Raw genomic sequence first — 25,048 nt, forward strand, 5'->3', positions numbered from 1 at the left:
TAATACAGAGGAATTGCATACATGAAAGAATAAATGGGAAATAAATGGACCCCCCTCTATGCCTTACCACAGAACACTGAATCATAAAGGCTTGAAATCCTGTGATTGTGAAAACCTGTAAGAAATATTCTGCCATACTGTTTAAGTCTCTAAATTACCACTGAATCAATCATCAGCATTTGTTTAATTCTTTTTTTAATACAGTGACACCTTCTGACTGCTACAAAACACTGTGCAGCACTATCAGACTGGCTGGAAACTCAGAACAGGGCTCCTGAAACTACCCAGTTTCTCTTGTGAGGAAAAACAGCAGCAGCACTGCATGGCACAACTTTTTAAACAAATTCACCACTTCTACAAATTTGTTTACTTTTCAGCAGAAATGCATACTATCTCTCACTTGATGTACCCAAACAAACTCCTGTATTGTGCTATCTGGGACCAAACACTCATCCCAGTAGCACAACAAGATTTTTTGCTCAGAATTACAAAGTGTACCCTTCCTACAAATAACTTTTCTTCACAGCTGTGTTTCAAAGACCCAGGGGCAAGTCCTAATAACTCACACGTAGGTGCGACTTTCACACGTTGTGTGTTCAGAAAACATCACCCTGAGACGAGAACATTGCCAAGCCCATGATGCGCACACATCCTGACTGCTCACCAAGGAATTCCGGCCCAGCACGGGAGGTGCCAGCGCCAAGGGCGGGCTGCCTGCACCACCTACTGGTGCCTCCCAGCACCGGCCATCGCCCCCGACGGATGCACACATGGATGCACGCTTGGATGCACGCATTCTTAGCCTGCGGAGTTTCAGTTCTTCCCGAAATTCTAAAATCTTCCGTTAAATATGATGGGAAGTTCTTCTGCAATATTCAAATAATTACAATTTTATATTTCCTCTGAATAAAATTCACACCAATTTAGTGGATAATTACATCTAAATAAGATTATGATTGAAAGCTGTGTTTCACACAATTAACCAAATAGGCAGCCAGTAAAGTTACTTCTTTAAGCTAGAAAATATCTAGGACAACCTGTTACCAAAAAGCTATCAAATTACTACCCCAGAGATTTGAGAGTAGAAAAGAGTAACAAAAGCATTTAAGTAGGTGAGGACAGAAATGCACAGCCATCTAAAATATAAAAACCCCTCAAGCTCTTTCCAAGGAAGTTACAGAAAGAGAGTCAGACATGAAGTTGCTCTGCAGCAATGATATTCATCTGCGTAATGGGATGCTTCAATACAAATCTCTTGTTATATCAGCAGGAAAGCTGGTAAAATATGCTGAATGAACAACAATAAATATCACTAAACCATTCCACACTAAACAATTAGGGACTATCACGAAACTCTGGAGTCCCACTGTAAAAAACAGGTCCTTCTATTGTCTAGAACCCAAAAATAATAAATTAACTTTGGATGTATAAAAAGCATTTATGCTTTTCCATTGCACAGACAGCATTGAAAAAATAAAAGAAAAATAAATAGGGCTGTGACAAGTGCTTACACAGCAGGTCTACTGTGTTATATTTATAATATTTCATTATAAATATTTTTCTGTCCTGATTCCCATGTACTTGCTGCACAAGCTATCTAATCTTTCAGTCACAAATTTTATTCTCAAGGCCCCAATTAAACCTCTTCCTTCTTAATAATGTTTTTCTTCTTGTCCTGCCTAAAATGGATCTCTTTGCATCAACCTCTCTACTCTATGGAACATTGCTAACCAGGCCTGTCCAAAGTGTCCTCTTTGCCAGATGAAACAAAAATTGAAATAAATATATAAATGATATACAGAGAGAAAGAACCAGGTTCTTCAGCCTTTTGTCCTCGGTCATATCCTCCTTACTTATTTCTTCATTCCTTCCCTCTGAACTTTCCCCAGCTAGTCCCAATCTTGCAAAAAATAGAACTAGTTCTTGAATGTACTGGCATCACTAATTGATACCTTCTCATCCATTAAGCTGACAATCCTCTTCCATAAAATTGCATCTTAATCAGTCACACACTGCTACAGATATTTCCTATGTAGATGTGGTTGTATTATATATGACCTTGAATCACACCCAAATGCAGGCTGTTTCTTCCATTTGTTGAGACTGTGTTCTGTGCTCCACCCTCCTGCCAGTTTAGCACTGTCTGCAAATATTAACACTGTATATTTTAATCCTTCCCTGCTGGAATTAGTAATAGAAAACTGAACATGAGTAGATAGAGAATGAAGACTTGCAGAATTCCATTTCACAAAACCAGTTTGATACTGAGCCATCACAGTAGAGAAACTTCTGAGAAGGGAAGCTCTTCACACTGCATTAGCAATTAAGTACAGCTCACAAATTGATGCACATTAATCTAAATGAGTTTTTTCTAGTTGTTTTTGAGAACATTAACACAAAATGTCAGAACATTTACTGTCTTCAAGATACAGAAATCTATTATTCTATCTGCACAAGTTCTGTCACAGTGTTCTAAAGGCAATCAAATATATCTGTATTTGTTACTTTTGTTACTGTGCCTCTCAACTGCTTTTCGCAGTTGCTTAGATGGTAAATAGTTCACTCATACTAATTAGGAAAATTAATCTGATGCTGACAGCATTAGATGTTCTCTTAGATCACTTCTATATGTGCATGGACTACAAGAATGAAGACACAAAAAATACCAAAGTAATGTGATGCATCTTGAAACTAACCATACATGAGAAAGACTGCACTAAAATCCATCTGTTAATATCCATTTGTGAACAATTAAATGTTTACTGCAACACTGCCCAAAGCCAGGAAAGGAACACTGAAACAGACCTGCCAATTCCAACTGCACTGGAGTAGCAGCATGTATCACAGGCACACTCAGTGTATCATTGAATGGGAAGTTAAAAGAATACTCATAAATTGCAAATGTAATAAACCTAAAGGACAAAAGAAAATCTCCTTAAACTACTACCAATGCTCAAAAAATGTGGTCAAGGACCATCAAAATAAAACCCAGCCTCATATCCACGATTTCAGAAAGTTATTTCTATTTTAATATACTGTATCTCTTAAAGAGAGCAATTTTAAAATTCTGGCAGTACATAAAACATGAATTCTGAGTTAGACTGAAAGTGGGAGATAATATTGGACCAATGTCAATTTACTTAAGCATTAAAATGCCACATTTTACTAAAATTGAGTGATTTCAAATGTGTTTTATTTATTTAATGTAGCATAGATGAGCTAAAGCAGACTGAAAGAATGGAAAAATATTCAAGATGACAGAACTACAAAGAAATCTGCTATTTGGTAAACCAGCTGGTCTTAATTAGACATTCATTTTTGAAGGGAGGACACAAAATCTTCAGTAATCAAGCCAGTTAAATCAACATGCACACTAGTTACAAAAAGACATAACAAGTGGAAGATCCTTTTCCCTCTTCAAAAGGAATAAGAACACTTTTTCACATGGTTTCTAAATCAATTTCATATTTAAGAGAAGTAGCATCTTGTTTCAAAAGTGGAGCTAGGAGTTTACTCAGAGAACCACCTTCTCAAGAGCTGACAGAAATCACAAAGCTTTCTTCTCTAAGGTTCTGATCCACAGCTGGATCTACCATGCAGGGCATGGATACAAACACAACACCAAATCTCCTTCTCCCTTAGCATATAGCTGAGGAGGGGAGAACTGACTTAGCAATTTCTGCATCTTCCCAGGCTTTGCAAATAATGCAGCTGATCACCCACGACTAAAACCAAAGAATTACAGGACTCCTGCAGCAGTGTAAAGCACACAGTGCCCAGTCTCACCGTGTCCCACAAAGCTGCAAACTGAATGTGCCACCACGACACCTTCTTACCCCTCTTGTACAGTCACAACTAATGCCTTCCTGCAGCTTCAAATGCAAGCTTAGGAGGCATTAAATTAAAACATCCAAAACACAACATTTTAAGACAGTGCTTTTACGTGAATGCAATTGACTAAGCAATATTGCTGACAAAATATTACACAATTTAATGTCAATTTCTACTTCACTGTAAAAAAAAAAAAAGAAGAAAAAAAGAAAAAAAAAGCTTTTTCTGAGAAGACCCCAGCATCTCAGCACACAGTAAGGAAAGGGAATGTGGTACGACCATCACACTCCCTGCCTTATTACCTGACTTCCCAGTTTTGCAGCTCACACATCACCACTTCAGAAGATTTACCCCCTATTGCTGAAAGACAGCAGGGTCTTGTCTCACACAAAATGCTTACTCTGGGCCAAGCATCCTATCACTGAGGTGGTGCACTCTTGTAAAACAAGTCACTCTGCTGAACACAGAACACTAAGGAGCTGGGATTAAAAGGGGGCAACTCTCTGTCAGATAAACGCTGGCTACACTGATGGAAGGAGAAGGCTCTCTCTGCTCCAGAAGCGGTGAATTATGAGATTGGCTCAGAGGTAGCACCAAAATTCAGCAGCTGCAGGCTGGCACAGCTGCTGATGCTGTGGCTGGATTGCTGGAAGCCAATCCCAACCAAGCTGCTAAACACAAAATTTGTGGCAGGTGCACTAAGAGACCGTATAGTGCTTAACATCAAAACCCTCCAGTGGAGGAAGAAGATTACATTACACATCAATCTTTAGCAGTGTTCTCAGAAAATCTTAGCTATTGCTTCATTTTTAAAGTCCCAAATCATAATAGCCTTGGCTATTATGTGCTAGCTAAGATAAGAGCATATCCAAGTCAATAACAAAGTGAGCAGTGGCAAAACATATTTTAATGTGTCCCAAAAGAAACGTTTTAAATTGCAGGGTTGAATGACTTAGGAAAAAATCAGTCCAGGATAGAAATTTTCCCAGCTAATACACAGAGGTGCTGAATTACCCCTGCATGCTCCTGCAATTTATGAAGGAACGCTGTTGTTTTACATCCAGGATCCAAACCTGTCCCCAAATATCAATGTTAATTCAGCAATTTATATTGCTTTCATGTGAAAGCACTGACCGGCATTCTAAGTAACTGTACCAATCGAGTCGTAACTTTCATCTCCCAAAATAAGACTAAATACAATAACAAAATTAATATTTTTATATCCACCAGCAAGCATGGGAGTTCTAATACAGATAAAACACTGGGTGGGTTCAATTGAAGCCATGGATCATAAAAGTCAAAGTGAATCTAATCAACATGATGCTGGAATTGAGGTAGCATCTGGTCCATCTACATTAGGACTCCCAGTGCTGCCAACACCAATTGGCATTAGGTCATCGTTATAATCTCTTTGCCAATTCAGGGACATGATTTCCATGTTGCAAAAATGCTAACAGAAGAAAAACAATCTGAATGAAGTAGTCAAAGCATTTTTTATGGGGACTCTTTTTGAAGGCACAGTGTTGATCTCATACCATGGTGAGGCAGATAATGCCTCCACAGGAAATTGCCTATGTAACTGTGGTACACAATGGTTATGTCTGCACTACTTTTAATCTGCTAAAGCATTTTATAATGGGCTGATGCACAACTATCAACTTCTATTAATGGCAAATGATACCCAGTGAATCACAGATACCCACTAGGTAAGGTGTGCTCTGTTACCACGTCCTCACTGCGAGTACCACGGGCTGGACAGGACACACGCTCATTTCAACTTCTGATCACAGAACCGCCAAGGCTGGAAAAGATGTCTAAGATCGTTCGAGTTCAACTATTAAAACATCTCAAATGTGCCAAAACTGCTCAACAATTCTTCATCATAATTTGCAAACGGAGGAGGCATTTTTTCAGACGCATTTTTTAAACAAGACTTTTATCTTTTCAGCGCAAAAGTATTCACGTATTTTGGCAAGACAAGCGCTGTGCGATGCTGCCCCAGAGCAGGAATACAGCACAGGGATGCTGCAGATGCCGAGCTGTCCCGGGCAGCACTGCCGGCACTCCCAACGCACCCGCAGACTGGGGCACAGCAGCAAGCGTCGCTCCACCTCGGCAAGGGGAGGAGCAGGGGAGGGGAGGGGAAGGGAGGGTTGTGCCCCCAGCCCAAGGGCCGCCCCGGGGCCCCGCACGCTCAGCTCCGCCTCCCCCTGCTGCCACGGAGGGCGGGCTCTCCTCCCGCTTACCCGCCGGTGCTGCTGGGCCCTGGGTGATGGCGCTGCCCCGCGACCTCGGGGCTCTCGCCTGTCCCGTCCCCCGCCTCCTCGGTGCCCGTAAGCGCCGCCTCTTCCCCGGCCCCCGCCTTCTCCGCGCCCGTGGCCGTCCCCGCCGCCTCCTTCCTTCGCCGCGTCGGGCGCGCCGGAGGGGCGCCGCCGGCCGTGCCGGGCCCCTTCCCTGCGGGGCCTGCTGCCGCCCCGCTCCGCCTGCATGGCCGGGCTCGCCTGCCGCGGGCCGCCGGGGCCGTGCCCGTCCCGCCCACTGCCGGAAAGGGCCGCTCGCCGGGGCTTGGGGAAATGGCGGCGGCGGAGCGGTCTCAGCAGCGCCCCCTGCGGGCCCTGGCAGCCCCGGGCCGGGCCGGGCCCGCACCTCCTGCCGGTACCACCGGGCAGGGAGGGCGAAATCGCGTCCACGTGTGTGAATAAAAACAGAAAAGCATGTATTTAGTGCTTAGAAAATAGAGCTCTTAGCTAAAGCTAGATGAATCATTGGAAAAGGTCTTGGATATCATTTAGTCCAGCCGCTAAGCCTGCACTGCCACTTCTACCACTAAACCATGTTCACATTTACCACATCTTTTCAATACCTCCAGGAAAGGTGATTCTATTGCTTCCCTGGGCAGCCTGTTCTAATGCCTAACCACCCTCTTGGTGAAGAAATCTACCTAATACCCTATGTAAACATCCTCAGGTGCAGCTTGAGGCTGTTTTGTCTTCTCTCTGGCATCCCAGGAGAGAAGAACCATCACTGCAGCCTCCTCTGAGGCTGTTCTAGACAGCAATATGCCCTCCCTGAGCCACCTTTCCTCCAGACTGACCAAACATCTCCCTCAGCTGCTCCTCACAGGACTTGCGCTCCAGACCCTTCCCCAGCTCCGCTGGCCTCCGCTGGAGCCGTCCCAACACCTCAGTGTCATTGCAGGGACAGCGGGGCCCAGAGGGGGACATAGGACTCGAGGTGTGGCCACACCAGCGCCCAGCGCAGGGCAGGCAGTGCTCACTGCCACACTGCTGCTGATGCCAAGGTGCCATCGGCTTTTTTGGCCACCGGGGACCTGTTGGCTCACGTTCAGATGCTGTCAGCCAGCGCCTCCAGTACCTTTTCCACTAGGCAGCTTTCCAGCCACTCTTGCCCCAGCCTGTGGAGCTGCATGGGAGTGTTGTGACCCAAGTGCAGGACCTTTGCTTTCTGTAGCAAGTGAGGGAAAAAGCAGTTGATCCCAGGCTGAAAGGGTGTTCGGCAGACACCTGTCCTGCATGAACTACATGAGTTGGCTCTACAACCTCTTGAGGAACATCCTTCTCTCAGGACACAGAGCAGAGACACAGGAACAGCTTAGTGCTAGGCTGGTTTGTCCTGCTATTCTTAAACTAAGCAGCCACTCATGCTCTTCTTGGGGCAGTTCACCAGTTTCCTAACACCAGCTAGCCCCATCCCTCTTGAACACACAGGCTGTCATTTGACAACACATTAAAATATCAGTCTGGTTTTGAAGGGCTTTTCAGCCCAGGGATCATTCCAGCAAAATGTGACCAAACCTCCTATTTTGTGAAATCATGGGCTGTACTGTAGCTGCACAACTACCTGTGTTGTGGGCTGCTGAGTTCTGGGGCACAGTGGGCAGCAAATCTGTAAATTAGCTTAGCACACAAGCAAATAAATAAAGTAACAGGGAGCAGCTTTGGCAAGCACATTGCAAAGACATGCAAGCAATACTCATGCAGCCACCACAGGTCTGGCAGAATGAGATGGAGCTAATAAAACCTGGTGAACCCAAGCTGTGCCAGCATCTGTGGTGCAATTAATCTGTGACACGAACAATCTGCCTGAAGATAACTGTAAGCTGACTTTATATACAAATTTAACAACTCACAATAATTAGTACTTACAGACAGATTGAAAAAAATATCATTACTACTTGGCAGCACATAACAAATACCATTTCAACTCACAAGTGTGAACATCATACATTAACAATTATGAGACAGCAAAGTCATGATACTGTACATATGCATTTTAATTTTATAATTTAGTTTTGATGTCCCTATTATTATCATCTCTTATGATAGACAATGAACATAAATTATGTTACCATAGCACACAGAAGTCCCACTCACAGACTCTATTAGCCTGAGTGATACACAAATAGATGACAAAAGGTAATCCACCAAGTGTTAATACAGACCTATGAAACAAAAGAGGATAGAGAATGACGAGATCATATGAACAGCCAACATGCCAAGAAGAGATCTTTGCATACTAGTAAGTCAACTGTTGTCAACTTTATAGACATCACAGTAAAATAGCCCATTAGGGAGGGAAGGCTTTGCGTGATCAAACAGTGCTTTTCATTAATAAATTATTAAGAAATTATGTCGTTTCTGTAATGTATTATCAGTATTTCTCCAACCCATCAGTTGGGTCAGTTTAAACCAAGAACATCTGTGTCACAACTACAACAACAGCAACAAGAATTTCTGCTTCTCCTGCTGCTCTAAAGTCTGCAATCCACATGGCGTAGTTCGAGCAGTCTTTCTTCCTATTTACTAATGTTACGGAATGTAAGAGGCCTGAGAGGAAGGACACTTGCTATCTATGATAAAGACAAAGCATTACAGGCCACAGCATCTATACAATTTCCAGTCTTCCCTCTCCTGAGGCAAGTGCCATTTCTGGCAAAAAAAAGGCAGAAAGTTGAAACAATCTGTAGTTGTTCTACATGGCTGCTCAAACCCAGGTGTTAGGCAAATGTAGTTTGTAAAGGTTTATTCCTCTACCTGATATTCATAGCTGTGCCTTTTTAAGACCATCTCCAGCCTTAGCTGATATCATGCAAAAGCCCAAGGCCAGTGCTGGCCCTCGCCAGTGCTACATCGCAGCCAGGCAGCAGCTACATCTACACCTTCTATCTCTCAGTCCTGGCTCAGATCCTGACTCAGACCTGCTAGCTGGGCTTCCTGGCTTGCTCTCAGACATGCCTCATCACTCCAGACTTGCTGTGCAAGCACTGGACCATCACTGTCTCTCACCTTCTCATGAACCCAATGTGCTTCTCCACATCATGCTGCTTCTTGGTCAGCCTCAGCTCCCACCTCCTGTGGCATTGTCCTCACCTTCCCTCACAGAGTGAGCAGCCCTCATTGTTCCCTGAGATTGCCACACTAAACCCACTGCCACACTGCCATGCTTGAAAATTTAGTCACATGAAGCTTTTAATGCACAGAACAACTTTGTTCTGTCCACAGAAAAAGAAGCATAAGACATGAAGTAAGAAACAGATTCCTCTCTCACAGCTCAGTTACCTACCACAGCCATGCAGCTGCTCCACACACCTTTGTTTCACATGAAATGAATTCCTACCCTTCAAGTTTTTGTGAAGATTTGTAAAGCCAGTGCACCAGCCATCAAGACAGCTCTGACTTGGGGGAGATCTTTCCAGAACGCAGAAGCAAGATGAAATGTCCTTCTTTGCATAGGACTAATTAGAACTGCTGTGGCACTTCAGCTCTTCTTGGCTGCTAGACTGGCTCTGGAGGTTGGAGAGAGAGAGCCAAGCATACAGATGGTCAACATGCATGTATTATGATTGTTGCTAGTCTGCAAGGTCTATACATGAATTAGAATCCAGTTGAATTAGGCTCAGTATATAAGCAGAATACAAATGCAGAAAAATTTAAATATAAAATGGGAGATGATAGACACACACAGATGGAGGAGAACCATTCTGAGAAGTACTATAGGCAGAAGTCTCAGTATATCAGGAAACTTACCATTATCCAGTTTCATCACAAAAAGAGATCACCATTTAAGCAGGGTTTGAAGTAGAAACATGATACACTTCAGTGGATGTTTAGGAGACCTGGGGAAAAAAGTGAAGGAAACAGTAAAAGCAAATAAGAATAATAGAATTGTAGAATAATCAAGGTTGGAAGAGGCCTGTAAAATCAAGTCCAGAATGCAGAACTACCACTGTAGCCCCTAAACCACTCAACCGGTGCCAGGTGCAGACACCTCTTAAACACCTCTAGGGCTGGACAAAGAGGACAATGTAAGAAAATTACACGCTTTTCTGAAAGTTCAACTACTGGCTGTAAAAAATTCTGTTCAGGTGGTGAGAGACAGGACACAACTTCTTGGTACAAAAGTCAGATGTGGGGAAGATAGTCTGTAAAACCTCGCAGTTACTAAAAGGCACTTCCCAAGACCAAAGAAAACAATGTTCTGAGAGTTAGGATGAAAGATGAAAACACAGAGAAGTGGTGTGAATGGATAGGGAGGACCATATAATAGAGATCTGATGTAGAGAGAATCTTAAAGACTTAGAAATAGACTTTAATAGGTCATTCATGTGATAATTTTAGCTGAACCTATATCTGCTTTGAAAAAGAGATCATACCAGTTTTATACAGGCTAAAAACACCAGTAGAAAGATCTGTTAATAATTTAGCTTTCATTTCTGACTTTGAAAACTGAATACTATTTGACTATTTCAAAATTACACAGTTTAGTGAGACTAAGTGTCAAGTAAGTGAGTAGCATCACCTGATGTGATGGAATTACTAAAAACCCAGCAGGTATCTTTGAAAGAAATTTTGCCTAATGCCGGTTCACTGGCACAAGAAACAGCAGTGAGGAATGTAGAAAGCAATGGATGTCAGTGGCATGTATGCATTAATAGAGTGGTCCTGTTTTCACCTTTTGCTGCTTATGCAAGTATTATTTCAAACTGGTATTTGAAATGGGTTGTTAAATTTTCATTTTTTACCAGAACCAGTCTTCTGGTTCTTCCTCTGCAGTTTACTCCTCTGTATCCTCAGTCCTGCCATTCACTCATCCAAAGTACCCAGACTGTACTTCAATGCTTAACCCCATCAGTCTTCTCTGTTCTAAGATCTCTTGATTGAGTTTTGTCCACAAATATCTTCTTGGCCTGTTTCATTTGCTCAAAGATTGCCCTCCATTGCCTCAGCACTTCTAACACCTATTTGTTTCTTGCTGTCACCATGCCAGCATGGCTCCTAACTCCCATGCACCCCCAGTATTCACTTACTCATCTTCTGTTGTTGGTGATTTTTACAACTTTTGAAAGATCATTCCTGAAATCTTGGCATACATTTTAAATACTGTATGAAACAACACAGTGACTCACTGTCCTACTGCAAAACCTTAAATGTCTGTGTTTGAGAATATGTAGAGGGTTCCTAAGATACTCAAAATGTAAGAGCTAGGGTGGTTGACTGTCTTACGAAATAATAGTTAGACTGCATTTTGAAATGTCATAAAATGCCAGAGCACATTGTCCTAGGATGTACATTTGTGTGTTTTAGTTATGTTCACAATTGTAGAAATAGCAATCAAAATGTGAAAAGAGAACACAAATAATGTGATAAGTTGTTTCACAAGTGTTTTCATAATAACTAATGGAAATGTGTGCTATTGAGCTACTTAAATTTTCTGATTTTTTTACCTTTGATCTTTATAGCTATCTCCAAAAGGATGCTTCTGACTACAGAAAGCAGTATGCAACAGTGCTAAGGTCCCGATGACAACACACCAAGGACAAGAATGGAAGTCAATTTATTCAGCAATTCTACTGTTGTAAACAGTTCATCCATCAACCATAAGCAGTTAGAAGGGCATAGCCTCTGGGAAGTCATTACTATTGCCACTGTAACTGCAATTGTAAGCTTAATAACCATAGTGGGAAATATTCTTGTAATGATATCCTTTAAGGTCAACAGTCAGCTCAAAACTGTCAACAATTATTACTTGCTCAGCCTTGCCTGTGCAGATCTCATCATTGGGATATTTTCTATGAACCTTTACACATCCTATATACTCATAGGCCATTGGACTCTTGGAAGCCTCGCCTGTGACCTGTGGCTAGCACTGGACTATGTAGCTAGCAATGCCTCAGTAATGAACCTCCTAGTCATCAGTTTTGACAGATATTTTTCCATCACAAGGCCTTTAACTTACAGGGCCAAACGCACACCCAAAAGAGCTGGCATCATGATTGGTATGGCTTGGCTGATTTCCTTCATGTTGTGGGCACCTGTAATCTTGTGCTGGCAGTATTTTGTGGGTGAACGAACAGTACCACCTGAAGAGTGCCAGATACAGTTTCTGTATGAGCCCATTATTACCTTTGGTACTGCAATTGCTGCTTTTTACATTCCAGTGTCTGTGATGACCATTCTGTACTGCCGCATTTACAAAGAGACCGAGAAACGCACCAAGGACCTCGCTGAACTGCAGGGCTCAGAGTCTGTGGCAGAGTATGAGACAATAAAGCCTCAGAAAACTCTCCTGAAGTCTTGCTTCAGTTGCAAGCAACAAAACTTAGTCAAAAGAGAAGGGTGTCAGGCTTCGTGGTCCTCATCTAGCCGAAGTACGTCAGCTACGGCGAAGGCCTCCCAGGCAGCGAGTACGTGCATGGACTGGGCCAAGGCTGACCAGTTAACCACCTGCAGCAGCTACGCCTCCTCCGAAGACGAGGATAAACTTGCCACTGACCCAGTTTTCCAAGTAACTTACAAAAGTCCATCTAAAAGTAAGGCAGAAGAGTATAGTGAGACTACAGATGTTGTTGTCAAAGACCAACCTGAAGAAAGTGATTTTGAGAACCAGAAATACTTTTTGTCGCCTACCAAAGAACACGTACAAAAAAGTAAAAAATGTGTGGCCTATAAATTCCGTTTGGTGGTTAAGGCTGATGGCACGCAGGAAGCCAACAATGGTTGCCGAAAAGTAAAAATAACTCCTTGTTCTGCTGCTCTGTCAAAGGACCCTTCCATCAAAAGCATGGATCCAAATATAAATAACCAAATCACCAAAAGGAAACGCATGGTTCTTATAAAGGAGCGCAAAGCGGCACAGACTTTAAGTGCCATTCTTTTGGCTTTTATCATCACTTGGACTCCCTATAATATCATGGTTTTGATCTCCACATTTTGCTCTGACTGCATCCCCCTGACACTGTGGCACCTTGGATACTGGCTATGCTATGTGAACAGTACTGTTAACCCCATGTGTTATGCCCTCTGTAATAAAACTTTCAGGAAGACTTTTAAGATGCTGCTTTTCTGCCAGTGGAAAAAGAAAAAAGTGGAAGAGAAACTATACTGGCAGGGCAATACCAGACTGCCATAGTTGTTCTTGTATAAGAAATAAGGAGATATATAGATATTGATGTAACCTAACAAATTCTGTATTTTCAAAGCTATTGCTGTTGTGTCTAGTGGTTAAAAAAATCTGCTGAAAAGTTAAATTTTGCATGAAAGTAGTGTGCTTGGGATAAAAATGTCAGTGGCTGCTATGAGCAACACAGGTTGTTTTTGACTATGCAGTAGAATTGCATTACAATTATTATGTTTGGTGTCTTATGTCCTTTCTTTCAGCCTGAGAATAGGTGGAGTAAACTATATACTAGAAATTAGACTGGGATGATCATCCAGTCATCAGGTTAGGTCATTCAGTCTGTCTCTCTGTAGAACAGAACTGTTTCTTCCTATAGTTCTTTGCTAGTGTATTGTTTATTTAGTTTTCAGTGTTCCAAGCAATGCAGCCTGTGCTACCTCTGTTTTGAGGCTTTGAGATGAAACTGTTGAGATGAAACAAGGACTATCTAAAGGGTAAATGCTGTCATCCCCAATACTAAGTGGTTAAGGAGATTCATAATACTTCAAGTGAACACACACATTATAGCAAGACATAATACTGAGAAAATTTCTACTTTAAGGATGACTCTTGTGGAGACTTAAGAACGGCTCATAGTGGAAGAGCTTATAGTGGAAGAAATAGATATTGTATTTTGTACATGAAGGAGCCAGTCCCAATATCAGTTCCATCCTGCAAGTCACCATCATTTTCAAAAATGGTGACACCTCTGAAATTTTCCAGTTCCCAGTACCTCTGAAGGAAATTACGAAATTTTATTCAACAGTGACAAGGGTACAAATCAGAACTGACTGTATGGCATAATGGACACAGTCTGTCTACAACACAAGGAAAGTCTTTTTTGCAATCTCCTTTGTTGCACTACACCTTGCTCCAAAAGTTTCCATAACATTTACCCATATATAGTGAGAGAAATGGCATCCTTTAAAGAGGAAAGATTTTTTAAGCAACTTTTTTATATTTCTGTAAAAGTATTAATAGCACTTTGAATTCTTTGTCATTAAGTAGCTTTGCAAGTACTAGTCAACATCAGGTGCATGGAAATATAAGTTATCTTCAGGCACTCTCTTTTGGTCCAGCGAAACCACATGTGGTACAGATGTGGCTGAAGTCAACACCCCTGGTGGCTGTGGCTGCTGGGACTGGCTTGTACTGGCCTAGTTATGAGCTAAGACTGACCATTGGCTGAGATTAGAGAGGGCTTTTGGTGCCGAAGCTGAGCTATCTGTGCCTTCCTGATGTCTGTGTTAGACTGACAGGAGCCCTGCAGCACTGACCAAGTGAGTGGGTAAGCAAGGGGCTGCCTTCAGCAGAAGGCTTTTGGAATGGAGCTGGTGACCTCCCTGTGGTGGGAACAAACAAAAAGCTTCAGAAAAGGTCCTGAGAAAACAAAGTTAACATCAGCAGGAGTCATGAGGTGTGTAAGTACTAAAGAAAAATGTTTATGAAGGAATGAGAAAGATATGTACACAAAGTTCAAATTCAGTTCTAGCCTTTCTATCAAAATTCTGAGTGAGATACTCTGGAATATTTGAGACAATTTTCATGTTAAATCTACTGAACACTTTAGCAGGACATCGCAGTGGTGACATTAGCCAGTTGCACATTTCAGGGATTGTATAAGTCATCGTGAATGTACCATTGCTCTCAGTGAAATTGTTTGCATAACGTATTAAGTTATCATACCATCAGGATGTTCTCCTACAGATAGATAAATCCTCCATGTCAACAATCACAGTACAAGTGATTAACATTTTTTTAGCCCCAGTGTCCACAGGAGAAAATTTTGTCAGTGAAAGATTAGCAGTGTACTAATGCAAAAATATGTTCTCTAAGGCCACGTGATTGATTTTGTAACACACCATACTGGGCCTCTTATTTTGTATGTGCATCAGCATATGGTTACTTATGAAAGGAAAGCAGAGGTCTTTATAAAAACTCTTTCATCAGCTTTGTTCTGTCACTATCCAGAGCTTTTCCTGTGTACAGTAACTATGTACAAACTAGTTGTTAGAGTGGGTTTATTTTATATTACATCAGACCAGTCATTCAGTAAACTGTGTTTGATTTTTAGCAAATGAATGTGTCTCTCTGGGGGCACAAGCTGCAGTTAAAGACAAAATTTATGAGGTAGTAACAGTTCATGCTAGCTGCACTGTTATTGCTGAAATGAAGCATTGGCTCTTACTGGAATTAAATGGACTATTTTTGTTGGTTTTGAAATTTGTTAATCAAGAATGTTCTGTAAATATTTATGGACTCTCTGCTCAGTAAATGTATTAGAATATCCAGTGATGGATGCAACAATGTTGGTTCAATGTAATTGTGAAATATGTGCACAAATTATGCTGCTAGCACCTAACCATGTGAGAGATTACATGGCCACACAGGAGTACATTGTAAATATCAAGAATTATATGAAGAAGTGTGCGTTACTTTATTGTTATGTAGGATGCTTATTCTTAAAAAAAAATCAAAACCTCAAAAGGACAAATGTGGTCCTCATCAGAGTATCTGTTAGTACTTGGTTGTACTTTGTACCTTTTTAAAAAGTGTTGTGGGACTTCTGCAATGTAGTACAATCTTGTTATCTTGTTATCTGTCCTTTTAATGACATTTTTACTGATTCTGTAATTGATTATTGTCATGGACTAATGAAATGCTTTTTGTAAAACTACATTTTGGTTTCACATAATTTCATATACATACATCTATATAGATATGTATGTATTGTCAATATAGATGCATAAATACACATCCCTAACTAAGCTTTTCAGAGACCCAGTGCCTTTTATATTTTAAAGTATTGAATTTTCCCTCAAAACAGGGATATGATTTTGATCTCTTCCTTTTCATATATGCCAGCACCCCTACGTATTCCAGATCCCCATAATTTATCAACCAACATTAATTTTTTGCAAATATGATTTATGTGTGTAGATAAACGTAATGCTTCTGCAGCTGCTGGGTAGTCAGTGACTTCTCTGTTTTGAAACACAGGCTAAACCTTAACTGTAGAAAATGATATGGTGTCTTTTCACTTCACTACTTGGCTTCACCACCAGCAAGTCAGTAAGAGGCCAGTCTGTTTCTTATGTGGTCTCCCCCAAATCTCCATTACTGCCTTTTGAGCTCCATAAGAAATATTCTTACACAAACATTTGACTATTGAGTGTCATAAAATCTTGAGCTTTAATAAGCTTCTTGTTTATGATTTTATTAATAGTTACCCCATAAGCAGTTAAAGCAGTTTAAAATTGATAACATCATGTTGTAAAACAGGAGATAATCTGTGTTTACTAGGGGTTTCAGAAAGAGATGGTGTTACAATTGTTTTTTCCATCTTGGTAAATGTGTTTTTTTACAACTAAGGAATTCAGTCTTTGTTGCACTCTGTAAAAACACTGCCTTTTACTCAGTATTTTTGCCATTGGTCACTAAACGTCACTAGTTTCTTCATATGTCTGCTGATACACTGAAGTCAGTCCTCCTCAAATAAACCAAACATTTCAAATCCTTCAGAAGTTTTCTTCTCAGCAGGTCCTCCTCCAGACCCTGGTTGCTGATGGCTTCTGTTTCAGTGGACCTCTTAAGCTGGGGAGGCTTTTACTGAATTCCTGGCTAACATGCCGAGATAGAAGCTGAAATATCTTTTAATCCTTACATGCAGCAGCAGCCTAGACGTAGTGGAGGTCAGATAGTTGTTTTAGTGTGTGCTGTCCATAAGGCCTCCTTCAGTGTGCAATTCACCAGGTAGCTATAGGAGGAAGAGTGGAGAGAGGGTACAGCGGAGGATTCCAGCTGTGGAACACAGCTGGATTCAGCTCTGTAGCCCCCCACTCTGACTGTGGCCTGATGCCTTCTGAAACACAAAAGACATGAGAAAATCAGGCCATACAGCTAACATTGTCAATTTTTTGATACAGCGTATTGCATCAATAAATTAACATTAGTCAGTTAGCCCCTAAAACCACTTTTAAACCTATGGCTATAAAAAAAAAATAAGGTTACCTGGAAGTCTGTAAAGTCAGAAACAAAAGCAAGCACTTTCTTATATGAAAACTGAATTATTTTAAAAGACAAATAGTGAACAAATTCTGAGTTGATTAATGTGGTATTGAATGTGAGTGTGTGCTTACATTTCCTGCAGTTGACAGTACAAATGCAGAGAAATGCAAAGTACAAGAGGTTAAAAAAAACTATTTCACTGCTATTGTTAGGAGATTGCATGTTTAAAGTGGAACATGCCTCCCATTCACAGGTGCTTAAAGCTGGAACCTTTTGCTCTAGATCTTGTCATACTTACTCATTTTGGAAGGCTAATTATTTGACCATATAAATTTGTTTCCACATCTACTTCTGGGAAGACCCTCCTTCTTTCCCATACTGCAGGAGGCAGTAAAATCAGGAAAGGCTGAGAGAGAGTGTAGGAGAAATGAGATTGGCAGAAGAATTTAGGGAGGGTAGAATAGAAACCCCCATGTTTCAGTCTGTGATTTCACTGATGCAGCGATGAAGGCCAGATGCCTTCAGCATTGTTCTGGGTACCTGGTGATCAAGGTTCAGCAACGGAAGAAAAAAAAATCTGTTCAGTTAAGATAGTCTTTTGCTAAGGAATTATGAAGTAAAGTTTAGTCTACTTCTAAAGGTTCCACACTGGTGAATGTTCTAGAATATTACTTATTTTCATCCAGTAGTTAGTCCCTAACCCAGCCACCGTGGTAATTTCCATCCATAGTTTTGTTAGAGGTGTGGAATGTAGCTCAGTCCCTGAGTTCAATTAAATGTTTCAGGTTTTTTTGCTAGTAGTCATTGTTATGAGTTTTTATTACATTTTAAATCTAATTTTTTTACTGGAATTCAATGCAAAGGTTTGTAGAGCTAGTTAAAGTAGTAACTAGAGTCCCTCCAGCCCTGGACAGCTGGGTTTGGTCTGCTGGTGCCCAAGTTATTCATACAGCTTGTTTGCAGAGTCCTTACCCCCAAAATCCCCTCAGACAAGCTCAGGGTGTGCTGCAGAGCAGTTTGCCTGCCTTTGATGGTCAGATGCAGCTGTGGGCTTCCACGCTTCCATGTCACGGTTGTTAAAACACATTTTTGGAAGGTGGGTGAACATCTAGCTATATGGCCATGAATTCTAACAAAAGCTAACAAAATATAATATGTGAGACTGGCAGCACTCAGGTGATTTTCTTGTATCCTCATCACAATTTTGGATAGAATTATGATAGAATTATAGAGATGGAATTATGCAGAACCCACATTACATTGACTCAATGATATAAACTCAATTCAGGTACTAACCATTTCTTCTCCGGTCACACTTCTGTCTTTGAGCACAGATTCAGGGGGGGGAAAAAATCAGATGCTGCAAAATTGGCATGTGTGCTGTGTTGGCCTCACCCACATCACATAGCTGTATCTCTTTCTGAAAATGCTGCAGTGCATCAAGAAAACTAAAACTTGCTTTCTTGGCTTTTCTACTTCCAAAATAGTTTCTCATCTTAAGCAATCATGACAGTTTTGGTCCTCTTAAAACACAGTAGAATTTATTTTCTGGAGGAATTTTCATGAAAATTATAAATAGTATTTTAAATTAAAAAGCAGGAATTCAACAGGATCTGTTGATGCAGTTTCTGTAACTGAAATATCAAAAAACCCACACATGATAATCTCATTATTAGTCTGACATTTTGTAAATGCAACAATAAAAACTCTTCAGTTGTCATTCAGTTATTCCAATGATATAGAACTGTGTGAAGCAACTCAAACAGTGGTAAAAGAAAACAAGATCTTCAAGGTTACAAAATTTTAAATCTTTTTGTTTATTGTTTTAAAACAGAATAATTTATAATTTATCTTTGTTTTATTTTATAGTTAGAAAAAAGGCACTGTTTAATTGATGTCAATGTCGAGTACTAAAACAATTGAAACTCTTAAATGTGAAATAAAGCAGCATTCTCTTCTTTTCTTACAGTGGTATTAAAAAAAGAAAAACACTGAAGCACAGCATGGTACAGGGAGAAGTAACAGTCAAATAAAGGTAAATAAAGTGGAGTAGTCTTCAGGGTAAAAATGGAGGAATAAATAAACAATTGCAATATCAATCTGATCTTTTTAAAAGTATATTCACAGTTTCTTGGGGGAAAAATTCAGAAGGGTTGTAAGCTTTGGATCAGTGCCTTTAAATGGGAAAGCTGGCAATCCCATTAGTGCTGAGTGCTCTGAAATGAAGGCAGAAAAGAAAAGCCTGTGCTGAATACTTCACTGTATATGGGATCATTAAAAAGTAGAGATAAAAGAAGAGTCAATGAAAGGGGAAAGAAGCCATGGGAGATGAGGGTAATTCCAATTTCAAATATTAAAATACCATTCACTAAAGTTAGAAAAAAAGGCCTGTTGGAGTCCTATGGTACACAATACACTTCAGTGTGCATTTTGTAAATGTAGCACTTTAACTGGAAATTTCCTCCCTGCACAATATATGAAGATGTGCAATTATAGATGTGCAATCAGTCATGAACATTGACACCAGTGCAAAACCTTCTGAAATGCATTTTTATTCATGTATATATTGTACAAGACATCATATCCTGCATTTCATATCGGACTTGTCTTATGGCTAAAATAGTATAAAATTAATTATTTAAATCTTCTGGTTATTTAAATCTTGCGGTAAAGGCCTCAGTTTCTGACAGTTTCTCACTTGTGTGGTTGGCAAATTTCTGTGACATGTTCCAGTATTGGACAATATGTCAACATAAAGCCCCTAGAGAGGCCCAATTTAAATTTCCAGCTGTGGTTACTTAGGGCCATTACTCAGTCAGTGAGTCCACTTGAGTCACTTGAGAAATAGTCCATGTTCCTGTCAAATACTCATGGCTTGTCTACAGTTCAACTTTCTGACAGGGGCAGGCCTTGGTAGGGTATGACTGGTGGTGCTCGATGGGTTTGACCATCATCCATGCAAACTTGCAGGGCTGTTGCTTGCTGCAGTCTCTTTGCCAGTATATCATGTTCCTGCGGTTCAGGTTTGCCCCAGCACAGGCATCGTACCACCAGCCTCCCCCAGGAATGCCATTGAGCTCCAGCTTAGCACAGTTCATAAAGTAATTGTCATTGTCTCTGTCCTTGGTGGTGAACTTCTGGTTGTCATGGAGATAAGCTTCTGTGTCCAGGGTCAGAGCATCAGTGGCGTTGCCTTTGTAAAGGCCAACCCTGATGCGATACTGAGACTCCTCCCCCTCAATCTGGAATGGCTCATACTGTCCCCATTTGACTTCAGCATTTAGATTCACAAGTTTAACTCCAAGTATGTATTGCACTGAGCTGCCAGTTAACTGATGCATGTACTCATTTCCTAACCAGTGGTTCTCATCAACAGAGCCAAATCCATATTTGTAGTCCTGCCAAGTCCTGTCAAAGTCGACAGTGCTGTTGGCTGTAATGTGCTGGATTACTGTCCAGCCACCATCCTGCATGTTACAAAAGACAACAATTGGTTCTTCTTTTGGCTGGATAATATAAAGGCCATCTCTGGAATTTCCTTTGGAGTGCTTTAAAATCTCAAAGCAATCCCTAGGATAGTCTGAGTAAAATAAAAAGAAAGAAAAAACAAACACACACAAAAAAATTAAAGTAAATTCTGTTCAAATAGTAAATTTCAGAAATTGAACTCTGTCCTTTAGAGTGACTGAATGACTCTCTTTAGACTGGAAACTGACTGACTTCATTGCAGCTGATGGCCATTTTTTCAGCTAAAGGGGGAAGATTTCTGGGAGGAACATGCAGGAAATATTCAGAAATTCAAAAAATGGTTTGTTACTCTGTCATACAACAGAAGTATGATTTTGTATTTTTGACAGAAATGTGGTTGAAAAGCCAAAAACTGTGTACATTCCTTTTCTACCAGTGTTCTTCCAGACTGAGTACTCAGCAAGTCTGCAATTCCCTGTGCCATCTGTAGGACAACTGATAGCTAGACCTGGTCTTTTCCTCAATCAACAAATTAATTTCTCTTGAACCAATTTATATTTCAGGCACCTCTAACATCCTTGTGTTAAATTCTGAAATGCATGCCATGTTTTCACTGATAGAGAGATATTAAAGCATATTTCTTGTTAACATAAAGCTTATAAACATCTGAGGATTTTCATAGGAGGAATTCTTTTCACTCAAATGCCAGGCTAAATTTCATAATGGATTTGTAGTCAGGACGACAGTTCTGTTCAGTGCTGAACACCAGCATCAGGAAGATGGGTGAAACTGCTTTTCCATTTTATTGCTCATCCAGTAGACTCAGAGGGTAACAAAAATGGCATATAAGGCTTGGGTTGACCCTCTCTATTGGGCTAAAATATTTACTGGTATTTTTTAAATGTAACATATTTATAAGGTAACGTCTTGCTCTAGTATAATATCAAGCATCTCTGAGACTGCAGCACAGTGCTCTGAATTTTACAATTGATTCTCAAGCTTCTTAAGAGCCAGAACATAATTTATTTAAATATACATTTACATATGTATGAATTTATAGAGAGAGAATTCCTTTTGTAGAGAAGGATGGCATTAATTGTTCTGTTACTCAGAAATATGTTTATGAATTGCAATCACTCCCTTCTCCATAGAGTTGAAAGGCATGTCCTTATGTCATTAGACTGTAAAATATTTGTAATTTGTATTTAATAAAAACTTGACAATTTTATTATCTCTGTGAGAAAAATTCAGTAAAAATTACATTTTCCTGGTAGACATAGCCTACCTGACTCCAAATATGATGCCATGATATTATAGAAGGATTATTTAAGTAATTTATATGGTGATGTTCAAGCCAACAATACACACAGGGAACCTCGCAGTTGCCCTTCTCAGTGATCATTATAAAACAACTTCTACAGATGGGTTCAGGACTCTGTGGCAGGACATGTTCATGTTGCAAATTATTCTTCCAGGGCTAGCTTTGGTATGTGTTGGTTGAAAATGTTACAGCAAAGCAATAAAGTAATGCACAGAACACTTCCAAATCACTGTCTGCCTTGATGAGTACCTTTCTGATGGGCGTTTCCCAGTCTCTCATAGTCCCTCTGGGGCAGGAGGTGGGCATTAGCCAGGCCCAGTGCCTCTCTGGAGCCCAGGGACACAGAGCACTGAGAGAGCAGGAGCAGCACCAATCCTGCTGAGCTCCTCAGCGGCATCGTCCTTCTGCGGCACTCCTCCTGCAGCAATGCAGAGCTGAAACACAGATTGGAGCTGAACATGGCAATGGTTATGGCTTCTAGTGCAATAGTCCTGAAGGAGAAAGCTTTTGAAATACTGAGCTTCAATACAGAAAGCATCTGTCAAAGTTGGCTTCTCCCATTTTTGAAGGATCTCTTCTTTCCTCATGTCTCATTTCTGGCAAATCATTCATTTCTCTGACAGAGTGCTGTGCTGAATCACTTAGAACATCTCTCACCTTGTGCCATGCTAGGCAATGAAACATAATGCAATTTTGAGTGTGGCAAAAAGCCATCAAGAGTAATGTAATGACTAAAGAAAAAGCACAACTTTTAATTATCAGAGTTAAATTTTTCTTATTCCCTGAATCCAAACTTTAGTGAAATAGAGACATCAATGGTCAAAGAGACAGAAGCAGTAACATTAGCTCTGCTGACTGTCTGTAGCTCAAACAGTACTCAGACTAGGCTTTCCTAGTGCTGGAAAGGTTTCCATGCACTGGAGAACTCAACCTGAACTATGCTATGTTGTGAATTTCTGTCTACAGCTTGAAGTAACAGGTCACAGGTTTCAATCAGATTTTTTAAAAAAAGTTCAGTAGACAAAAAAAAAAAGGACTTTCTTTAGCCTCTTCAAAACCCTGAAGTTCAATATACTGAATTGAAACAGCTTTGAGCCTCATTTTATCCACCTTTTGGGGTACATTAATACTTCATTCAGTACAGAAGAAGGCTCACCAAAATGTATCCACCTTTTGGGGTACATTAATACTTCATTCAGTACAGAAGAAGGCTCACCAAAATGTATCCACCTTTTGGGGTACATTAATACTTCATTCAGTACAGAAGAAGGCTCAGGGTATTACTGGACTAAATCTTGAGGTCCTCACTTAGGCAAATCCCAGATTCTCTGAAGAGGAGTTTCTGTCAACAACAGCTTAGAATGAATCAGGTAAACAAATGTTTCCTATGCTCTCAAATGATATATTTACTTAGACTCAAATCAAACTCTTTTAATGCTCTTTTAAAGTTTTTTTTAAGGACTGGGCTCCCCACAGTGGCTTTGCTGAAGGCAGAAAATAGATCTACCAGAAAAGCTCTTTGGTCAGGGCTTATTTCCTGCCAATGTCAGCACAGTCTGCAGAGGCCAGCACCCTTCTCCACAGTGCCTTATATTGCAACAAAGCCACATTCCTTATAATCTAATGACTTAGCAGATTCAGGAAACAGTTTTCCAGAGTGAAAAAATTCAGGGTATTATTTTTTCAATGTCCAAGATAAATCATTGCAATAAAGTTCAGTTTTGAGAGTTAATTTTTCTACCTACCATACACAAGGCCAGCAAACCAGAATTTTCTATTCCACCTAAAACTATTCAGTAATAACTATGATTTAAGATTAAAATATAATTTGCCATTTCATGTAAAGTTGTTCATTTGACATTGGAATCATAATAAACTGGAAAATCACATTCTATGAAATTTGGCACAGTGCTTCCCTTTAAGCATTTAAATTCTGCTATACTTGTGTTTTCTACTGTCATGTATCATCTTCCCTGAAAGCTTTGATTATTATTGTTATTATGAAGTATTAAATTATAAATTACTTTAAATCAAACCCTAACCCACAAGCCCAAATCCTGATTTTCATGAAATTTGAACTTGGATCTGGAGGGTTTTTTTAACTGTTTTGGTTTTCTTTTAGTATTTTTGAATATCAGTCTTTTTTCTTCACTTATATTTATGCATAAACATTGAAAATTGATTTAAAGATCAATTTAATTCCAGAATAAAAATTGATATTAAAAATTATTAAGAAAGCACCCAAGGAACACAGCACTGGGCAGACACCTTACCTCTTTCAAGTGAAGACTGGCCAAGAACACAAATGAGCTCACTCTCTACAGTTGTACTTTGCCTGCTACTTAAGTCCAGGTGAATAAATCAGATCCAATGTGCTATCTCAAATGCAGCAAAATTGCATAGTCCTTATTTCACACTGTGCTTAATCTGCTGGACTTTGCTCTGACATATACTTGCCATAAAGTATGCATGAATTATAAAGTACAAAGTTCTTCCATAATTATTAAAATGACATAGTAATTAAATTTCCTTTATGAACCAATAGTAGTGGAGAACCATGAAGAAATTTTAGTTCAGTGAATTATTTATGTTGCTTAAATAGACACAGGCAGATGCTAAAATTTACTATGCCATTTTGCATAGATGAATTAATTCAAAGCTCTACTGAAATATAGTCACATTTAAATTGCACAGAAATTATTTGATTTTTAAGTATTAAGAGCAACCCAACTATAAACAATGTTGTTACTTCATGTTTTAATGTGAATGAATCAGAAACAGTGTCTGAGAGCTCTAAAAATACAGCAAACAAAACCAGATCAGGCTGGTCAACAGTTTTCTATTTTAGTTTATGTGGAATAACAAGAATCAGTTAACATTAACTCAGATCAAAACTGTCATGAACTAAATAAATTAATTATTGCTATGCACCTATGTATCTGAAAGTTCTACTGTCTGTCTGCA

The 25,048-nt window shown here is 40.1% G+C and overlaps 3 protein-coding genes across 3 annotated transcripts in view; 1 reads left to right on the forward strand and 2 right to left on the reverse strand.

Moving 5' to 3' along the window:
• The window catches only part of AVEN (apoptosis and caspase activation inhibitor), an 84,773-nt gene extending 78,453 nt beyond the window's left edge, over positions 1-6,320 (reverse strand). The window contains exon 1 of the mRNA XM_063160517.1: positions 6,078-6,320. Within this exon, the coding sequence (XP_063016587.1) occupies positions 6,078-6,320 (243 nt within the window). The remainder of the gene's footprint in view (positions 1-6,077) is intronic.
• The window catches only part of CHRM5 (cholinergic receptor muscarinic 5), a 48,383-nt gene extending 31,399 nt beyond the window's left edge, over positions 1-16,984 (forward strand). Inside the window, exon 2 of the mRNA XM_063160516.1 lies at positions 11,591-16,984. Coding sequence (XP_063016586.1) covers positions 11,674-13,260 — 1,587 coding nt within the window. The 5' untranslated portion in view covers positions 11,591-11,673 and the 3' untranslated portion in view covers positions 13,261-16,984. The remainder of the gene's footprint in view (positions 1-11,590) is intronic.
• A 2,683-nt stretch (positions 16,985-19,667) lies between these two features.
• On the reverse strand, positions 19,668-22,481 carry LOC134419781 (fibrinogen-like protein 1-like protein). Its single transcript, XM_063159393.1, has 2 exons — positions 22,334-22,481; positions 19,668-20,875 (listed from the first exon to the last, which is right to left on the reverse strand). Exons 1-2 carry the CDS (start codon positions 22,479-22,481, stop codon positions 20,175-20,177), a joined length of 849 nt encoding a protein of 282 aa, XP_063015463.1. The 3' UTR covers positions 19,668-20,174.
• Between the last annotated feature and the right edge of the window lie 2,567 nt (positions 22,482-25,048).

This window comes from Melospiza melodia, chromosome 6 (assembly GCF_035770615.1).
Source record: "Melospiza melodia melodia isolate bMelMel2 chromosome 6, bMelMel2.pri, whole genome shotgun sequence".
Classification (NCBI taxonomy): domain Eukaryota; kingdom Metazoa; phylum Chordata; class Aves; order Passeriformes; family Passerellidae; genus Melospiza; species Melospiza melodia.

What these genes read in the sequence shown, in the direction of transcription:
- LOC134419781 (XM_063159393.1), bottom strand. Translation starts at nt 22,481, where the DNA reads ATGCCGCTGAGGAGCTCAGCAGGATTGGTGCTGCTCCTGCTCTCTCAG. An exon ending in GGGAAACGCCCATCAGAAAG is followed by an intron (nt 20,876 to 22,333) that starts GTACTCATCAAG and finishes TATTTTACTCAG; the next exon opens with ACTATCCTAGGGATTGCTTT.